The 8,627-nt window shown below is 43.8% G+C and overlaps 1 protein-coding gene across 10 annotated transcripts in view; it reads left to right on the top strand.

Annotated features, from left to right (window-relative positions):
* The window catches only part of LOC139080504 (uncharacterized), a 78,087-nt gene that overhangs the window by 3,048 nt on the left and 66,412 nt on the right, over positions 1-8,627 (top strand). Inside the window, exons 2-3 of one of the 10 annotated variants that reach the window (XR_011535059.1) lie at positions 5,967-6,234; positions 7,384-8,067. The exons of 5 other annotated variants lie outside the window; for them this stretch is intronic. Coding sequence is in view for 1 of the 5 variants with exons in the window: in XM_070601343.1 (XP_070457444.1) it covers positions 5,967-5,984 (18 nt within the window). In the remaining 4 variants the exon portion in view is untranslated. Of the gene's footprint in view, positions 1-5,966; positions 8,068-8,627 lie in introns of those variants that run through there. 4 more of the 10 variants (XR_011535061.1, XR_011535058.1, XR_011535060.1 and 1 more) reach the window with 4 other exon arrangements.

The raw sequence follows: 8,627 nt of genomic DNA, 5'->3' as shown, positions 1-8,627 counted from the left end.
AGGAGATCTAAATGTTCTTGGTTTTATTTTCTCCCTGAAAATGTTGCCTTAACAAACCTTTTATATTTCGACTAGCTGTGCAAAAATGTATAATATTTTACATTTTATAAATGTAAACTATAGAATATTTTACATCTCCCCTTGGGAGAAGGGAGCCTAGATGAGGCTGTGTATGTTCAGTGATGTCCTTCTTCACTATGGTGACCATTTGGCCACGTTGGTTTCCTCTGAACCCGTGTCTCACTCTCTCTAGGTCCTAAGGTGTGGTGTAATAATTATACGCATAGCATTATCCAGTTCACAAGTTACTTTCAATATGCTCCCTCAGCCGACCTCACCGGAACCTGTTCCACTAGGCAAGGTCAGGGCCTGATCTGCACTTTACAGATGGGGAAAGTAACAGAGAGACACCAAATGACTTTCCTATGCACATAAATGGCAAATATGGACCCAAGCACTCTTTCTGACTAATATCTAGCTTGCGTCCCTCAGTGTTTTCAACCCTGACTATATCTTAGAATAAAAAAATGGACCCAGAGGATCTGCCTCCACGTGTAGGGTGGCAGGCCAGCCTTGGTGTTTTCACAAGCTCCCCAGCCGTTCTGGTGAGCAGCCAGGTTGAGAGCCGCTGTGCCGTACCGTGTGCACGTGGTTCTCCAGCAGGTCAGGGGACCGGCGAGTTCAGGCCTCACACGTGTGATCCACTGAACAAGGGAGTGACCGTGAGGGGCCCAAGCTCAATGAGGCTGGGGAAGAGGCTCTGAGGACTTTGCCTGATCCATGTGCCGAGTCAGCTGCTTCACTCTCTCTCTCAGATGGTGCCCAGGTGTTTGGTTAGAGCATTGGCGGTGGGGGTGGGGGAGTGGGGTGCAGGGGGCATTACACCCCAGCTCTGGTGCCCCCAGAAAAAGGAGAGATGTCCTGTCCATATGGAGGATATCTGACCTTGACTAGAGCAGCACTAAGTATGAAGAAATTCTAAATATAAAGATAAAAGGAGCACGGGAATTGTTGCTTCTATTTCTCTCTGCTTTCTCCATCTTTTGTTACTATTCCTGCAAGCCACAAGCAAAGGATCTGTCCCTCCTTTGTTCTTCTTATTGCTCCAAACGCCTTTTCTTGCCTTTAGCATCTTTGCAGGTCTCAGTTCTGTCTGAAACTTTGCCCTTCCTCTGACTTACATAGGTTTATGCCACTCTTTCTGTTACATTCCTTTTTGGTCAAGTCCCCCCACTTCCACATTTTTGTACAGCCTCTGAAAACATGAACTCATAGATGGGTTACTTCTATAACCACTTGGATTCTTTAGCTGTCTTCTCCCTTTTTCCCTCTTAGGTTCATTTGTGGTTATATTGCAAATATTTTCTTTCTACTTCACCTTTAGAACGTCTGGTCTTAGGGTCTGTATCTTTGTCTTGAGTCTGTAGACTTTCTTTTCCTAATTCTTGGGCCCCCTGGAGACTAGGAGTTGTGAACTGGGGCCCACAGGCTGAGTCTGGTCCTAGCTTAAACACAAGCTGGGATTTGGCCGATGTGTTATTTAAAGAACTTTGAGTTTGAGCTCACCGTTTGCCCCCATGTCTTCCAGTCATCTTACTGTCTGACTGCCTCCTGCGTTCTCCTCGTTACCTGCCCGGGCTCTGTGGACACTGGAGCTGGTGAGCCTGCCTTAGGCTGTGCCTGGTGTTCTTTCCTCTGCAATGATTCGCCTGATTTCCTGCCCCTACGGCTGGCTGGTTTCAGCAGCCGACATCCCTCCCCGAAGCCCCCAGCCCTGTGGGGAGGCGTCCAGGCAGCAGCACAGCGGAGCTCTGCAGCACGGTCTCTGGGCCCTGGATGACCCTGCTCCTCCAGCTGTCGGCCGGGCCCTGACTCCCAGCCCACTTCCTGGAGTGGCTTGCATACCACATCCTGTTCTTGGCCATTATAAAATCTAAAATGACTGATCACCCTTCTCCAAGCTTCCCAAAATTTCTCCCTCATCAAATAGTTATTTCTTACTGGTCATCACTAAGTTCTCAGTGATCACTCACCTCACTGCGTCCGCTGGCTCCACAGCTCCACTCATGTGCATGAGGAGCTGTTTTGACAACAGGCTCCTCAAATGTGTCCTGATTTCCTCATGGAATGGTTGCATGGGTTTTGGCCCAATTTTGCTATGTCTGGAACTCTAATACTTTGAAAATTGGTTTGAATGATTGTGCCAAACTTCTTTTCCAGAACCCTCAATTAACTAAACCATTCTATCAACCATTCCTTAAGCATCGCTCGTTGGCAAATTCCTGTGTTATTATCTTTAGCAAATAGTTTACAAATAAGAATATCCCAAAAGAAAAGCTCTGGCATCTTTTCCCGAATGGAAGGTGAAGCTAACATCTGGAGCAGCATCACAAGCCGACAGAACTTCACAAGCCTTAGTTGACGGCACTAGTAAACCGAAAGGGAAAGTCCGGGTGAGCTCCGGCCCCTGCGTACCAGCGGCAGGGACCGCTCCGCTGTCAGAGAATCTTTCTGGAGCCACGACTTCGAGTTTACATTGCAGAGAGAACCAGCGCTCCGTGCCAAAAGCAGTAAAATTGACAGAGTCAAAATGTTCCATCCTTTAAGGCAAACCAGTTCTAACTGGAGACCCAGGCCTCCTGGCTGCCGGTTGCTACAGGAAATTTTATTCACAGTGGAAGACGACAATACCTAAAAGACTAATAAAAAGAAGAACGAAAGTGGAGAGTTTCTCGGCACCTTTAATCACAGATATTTTCATTTTCTTCTTCGTGATTATGGCCTTGCGGTAAATCTGCTTAGTGCTAAGCCCTTGAAATGACACAGCTTGTTTGAGAGCCTCTGGGTGACAGCGCCTGAGAATGATGGAACATCGAGACGGCTGCGGTCCGGATCAGGCCCTTACGCGGCCTGTGCGGCTCCTGCGCAGGCCCGGGGGCCGAGCTCCTGCCCCAGGCTTGGCTGCCCCAGCCTGGCAGGTGGCACGTGCTGAGCCCGCAGAGCCCCGCCCTCCGGGCCTGGCGGGTGCATCAGACTGATCAGGCTGGGAGTGCACAGGGAGAAGGCTCAGGCAATTAGCGCTTCAGAAACTGTTACAGGGAATCAGGCCCAACGCCAAACTGATAGTGTCATCTGAACCTTTTCCTCCAGGCCGTCATTCCCTCCTCCTCTGGGGCCAGCTTGCCAGGCCCAGAGTTCTTTCAGTGCCTAGATGAAAGGAGGGGGGAAAAGTCATTGATACATCCTTTTGGAGAGTGAAGAAGAGTAGAGTGGGGGGTCAGGATTCAGGGCCCTTTCCTGTCCTCAGAGACAGAGTGGTCCACAGGCAGCATCCTCCAGCCATGCCATCACTTGCCCTCCCAAAGGACTCCTACACGTGCCAAAGCTCCCTGTCTTCAAAGTTCACGCAGGCTGAGTGCAACCGCGGTGGACAATCAGGGGAGTGTAAAGTGGCTTCCCCCACTGGACCGAAGGTGGGAGCGGGGGTCCTTCCTGCCTTAAGATGACACACTGCACAGCCCTGACCTCGTTTGCTTCACCTCCTCCTTTGTAAGGGGAAGATCATGACAGCCGCCTCTATGGATGTTGTGAAGGTAAAAAGAGTGAATGCTTGCGAACAGAGGTGAGTGCTCAGTCCATGGTGACTGTTAGTAGTAGCTGTAGTCCTGTGCGGTTCTCGCGCACGAGAAAGCCAGTCATTCCTAATCACCTCTGGACTACCGGTGAATTAAGTTGAACGTGGAAAATTCCCTGACACCCCAAGCTACTCCAGGAGCAGTACCTTTTATTCTCAAGAGAAGATATTTAGATGGCTAAGCTAAGAAGACATTTCCCCTACAGAATAGCTTTCTGATCATTTACAAACAAAAGATAAAATCTAAGACTCCCAGTCTGCCCGCCCCAGACTTTGTCATTGTTTTCCCTCATTCAAGTGCACATCTGGGTATATACGACAGGGGAGACATCCAAGCCCAGAGAGATCCAACGTTTCGTTTGTGGATGTGCTACAATCAAGATGTTAAATGAGACTTTTCTTTTTTAATTAGAGAATTTTCAGCAGACAAACACTGAAATGGTATTCAGAGTATTAGGTTGAATTTATCTAAGATTATTTGTTTCTTTGAACACTGCCCGTGGAACAGTGCAGAGAACAGGAGCTCATTGTCACACAGCTCATTATTTTCTTGGGTGAGCTAGAATGCAGGGCCTGTGGGTCCCTTGAATTGAGGACCCCACTTAAAGCCAAAGCCTATGGCAGCACATGAGACAATGTGTGTGAGTCCCTCCGACCCCTTGTCACCACCACCTCTATCAAATCAGAAAGGGCCACCAGTTTGCCTGCTTAGAGTCTGTCAGGAAGGTCGGGGTGAGAATCACAGACCCCATTTTATAGGGACAAAACTGAAATAGCTTTGAAAGTTCCCATAAATCAATGGATGGTGGGGGCAAGAATGAGCCCACCCAAAAGTCAGCTCCACAAAAGGAGGGTCTGGATTGTTGTGTTCACAGTGATGTCCCTGGCAGCTGGAGCACAAGGTGAAAGTCCGCTATTTGTTGAATGAATGTGTCACATTTGAGGTGGGAAAAAACTCATTTTTTGTTTATTGAAGATTATACTTAAAAGGAGTGAAAAGACAAACTACATCTAAGAGACTGTATTTGCCAGACAGAACAAATAAAGTTTTCTTATGAAGAATATCTTAAAACTTCTACAAAGCAATAAAAAATAATAATGAAAAGAAATAAATCAATTGACAACTGAGTGAAACATAAGAACAGGCATTTCACAAAGAAATGTAATGGCCAATGAGCATATGAAACAATGCGCAACTTTCAAGAGTCAGAGAAATGCAAATCAAGATCACAAAGGAGATATTGTTTCTACCCACTCAATTGGTAAAAATAATTATGTCTAATAATAACAGATATTGAAGAGTTTGCAGATGAAGGGGATCTCTTACACACTGAGGATTAGAATGGAAATTGGTGCAACCAATTTGAAACGCAACTTGGCATTATTTTGTAAGTTTAATATTTACCCATTTTAGCATTCAGCAATTCGCTCTTAGGTAAGAACTCCCCCAAACTCTTCACATATGTATCCAGAGACAAAAGAATGTACTTAGCAGCACCGTCCAAAATAGCAAAAAATAATTGGAAACAACACTAATGATCATTGACAAGAGAAGAGATCAATAAACTGTAGTGTTTTCAAACAATAGGACATTATACAGCAGTGACAATGAATGATACACACAACAACATGACCAATCTTCAGAACAATGTTGAATGAAGACCAAGTCTGAGAAGGCTACATATCATTTTTATGAAGTTCAACAACAGAAGAAACTAAACAATGTATTGCTCAAACATACAAAGGCATTTGATAAAACTGTAACCTAAAACATGAAGGGAAGGATAAACAAACTTCAGAGCAGTGGTGGTTTTGGGGCATGGGGGAGCAAGAGGGTGAGATGGGAGAGAACACAGGGAGATGTAAGGTGCAAATAATGGATTGGCAGTGAGTTCACAGGTGTCCAGAAGAGTAAAAAAGAAAACATTTTAAAAGAATGCTATTAACAGTAATTATGTCTTGTACATTTCCCATTTAAAGAGAATTATTATGAAATATTTTTTCATGTTTCCTAATCTGATTGCCTTCCAGACTTATAATCATAGAATAACTGTGTAGACACAGATTCATTTCAAAGAAAAAAATGTGAATTCTGGAAAATAACTGTCTGCAATGTATTGTGTTATCATGCTTGACTTATGAATGCTATTATTGATCTCTACATGGAATTTCCAAACCAGTGACCTTTATAAAAATATGCTATACTCTGGAAAGAAGTAAGAAATAAAGAGCAGGAGGGAGGGAAAGAAAAGACAATTCACAGAACAAACTTGAACAATAACCTTAATGGTCTTCTTCCATCCCTATAAATCAGCAAATCATTTTCCCACAGGCCAGACTGTTACAGTAGAATCTGGATTCGTTCTGCTCATTTTGGAGATGGTTACGAGAGCTCGGACTGGTGCCACGTTGTGCATTTGGAAGAATGATTGCATTATAAAACCCATTCCAAGCTTCCCACTGTTCCAACAATGGAAATAGTGAAGAATGTTTGGACTGACGTAAAATGTGAAGATGTAATTCCAACATCATTGAGGCTTTCTACCACTCAAACATTCCCCCAGAAAAGTCTCAGTCACCTGCCTAATTCTGTTCTGATGGTAGGTAAGAAAAAATCATTTTTCTTCTAATAGGACTTGTAGATGGGTTGTGGGATGTAGAACTGTGTTATGATTAATTAGAACACTCCTGAAACTCTAGGCGTGGCACCCAGCAGAAGATAACCAGCCTCTATAGAGCAGGCCGTGGGGCTTCTGTCTCCAGAGGTATGGCTGATAAGACACTGGAATGACCCTTTTAACTACAAACTAAAAGAGTTGATTAAATGTTGAAAAAACATCCCCCATTCGTTTAAATGCATTACTGAGCTGGCACTAAATTAAGGAAGGTGCAGAACCCCAAAGGAAGTGAAGTACGAGTCCTGGGAGGTACCGTCATACTAAATACCACTTATGCCCTGAAGGTGTGTGGCCAAACCCTGGGGATGCTGAGTTTCTGCTTTAATAGCTGCATAGGTTCAGAGCACAGAACATAAAGCATAGGGCGGCCCAAGGGAGAATCTAACAGGAGACCTCTGGCTATCTGGAACCCTCTAGGCTACAGTCCTGAGGTAAGGATGAATGAGAAGGGAACCTTGATATTCAGAAGGGGACAGAAAGGACGCTTGCCTCCACTTTGAACTGGAGGTGGGGAAAGTAAATCTGTCTGCTCCCCTCTGAGAATCTGTAGCCACAGGCCGGCAGTCTAAATCCATACTACCTGGGTGGTCCGGAGGAACTCAGGCTGAAAATCTAATTTAAAACGGTCCAGGGCTGGCCACTCTGAGAGGCAAGGGCAAATCCTCTCCAGAGGAACTTAACTTCAGATCAGACCTTAGAGAATTCCTGCAGGTAACTTTCCAAAACAATCAAGCAAACTTCACAAAATACTCAAGGAGAGGAGACATCCCAGGCAAAATTCACCAGAAACAACAGAAAACAGAAACAAATCCCCAAAGACTTTAGAAATTGACAATATCAGGCACAGAATAACTCATTTAATATGTCTAAAGTGAATATAATAACTGAAGTTGAAAACTCAATGAACTGCCCTTATAGCAGATTAGACACAGCTGCTGAGGAGAAAAAAGTGACTGGGAGAATGAAATTAATAAAATCTGGAGAGAAGAGGGGTGGGAAATGTGAAAGAGAGGGTAAGAGGCAAGAGGGATAAAGTGAGAAGATTTAACAAATGTCTAATTTGAGTTCCAGAGGAAGAAGATAGAGAGAATGTGGAAGGGGCACTGTTCAAAGAAAGAATTTTTCAGAGTTGTTGAAAGACTTCATCTCAGATGCAGCAAGCCCAGTGAATTTCAACCAGGAGGAATTTTGAAAAATCACAGTAAACCCAAAGAAAAATAGAAGATCCTAAAAGCAGCCAGAGAAAAAAGACAGATCACTTACAAAAGAAGAGCGATTAGACTGGCTGTTGATTTCCAAACAGTGACAACTGGAGCCAGGCAGAAGCCCGTCTGACTTTTATCCGTACTTGGACTTCACATAAATGGGGTCACGCAGTGTATAATCTTCTGCTTTTGTTCCTTTCTCTCAACATTATGTCTGTGAGGTTCATCCATGCTGTTACCATTAGCAGCAGTTCTCTTTTGAAGTGCTGTGCAGTATTCCATTTCGTGAATATACTATAATTTATGTATATTCATCATATTGCTGATGGGCGTTTGAACGGTCTCCAGCTTTTCACTATTTTGAATAAAGCTGCCATGATTCTGTTCTTTTTTTAAAAAGAGTATTTCTTGTAATAAGTCTCCTGCAATATTGTGAATTCACTCTATGGAAAACTAATGATGATTAAAATGTTAACAAAACACCAAGTTCTTAACTGTCTTGATTTCCACACCCAGAAAGTTCAAACCCTTAATAAAATACTTCATTGCATGTTTGCTATGGTTTTTATGATTAATGTTTTTAAACTATTATTTCCCTTGAAAAAATTTCCCTTGAAATTTTTTGGCAAAAGCTAAGGTCTTATCCCCATGTGATTCCAGTTAGCTGGATGTGTGTGAAAAATCACGCTTTGTTCACTGGTCTAACAGCATTGTGCCACATTTTAAAAAAAAAGCTATTTCAACTTTAGATCCTTCTCAAAGCAAATTTAAGAGTGTGCAAAATACATGTAAAGAAGGTAGTTGGTACTTGCTGGTTAATAGAAGAAGCAGAAAAAAGAAGTGTGTATCATACTTCTAAGTTTAGGTATTGTCTAAATAGCCACACTTTTGTAAAATCTCTACCATATGTTTTGCTATATTTGCAAACCACTTCTGGTTGCATGGCATTTCCCCCCATCATGCTCTCAAAGTGTAGCTCACTTGTTGATAGGGAGTCATTAAAAGGGTGTCATGAGCACTGCAGCATGAGCCACTCCAGCCTCCGAAAGGCCAAGTATGCTGCACCCCGTGAAGAGAAAGCAAGGGAGCAAAGAGCTGACCCAGTGAAGG

The sequence above is a fragment of the Equus przewalskii genome, chromosome 30 (assembly GCF_037783145.1).
Source record: "Equus przewalskii isolate Varuska chromosome 30, EquPr2, whole genome shotgun sequence".
NCBI lineage: Eukaryota > Metazoa > Chordata > Mammalia > Perissodactyla > Equidae > Equus > Equus przewalskii.
Note: the sequence above shows the minus strand (reverse complement) of the source record. Positions and strands in the feature narration are given on the sequence as shown.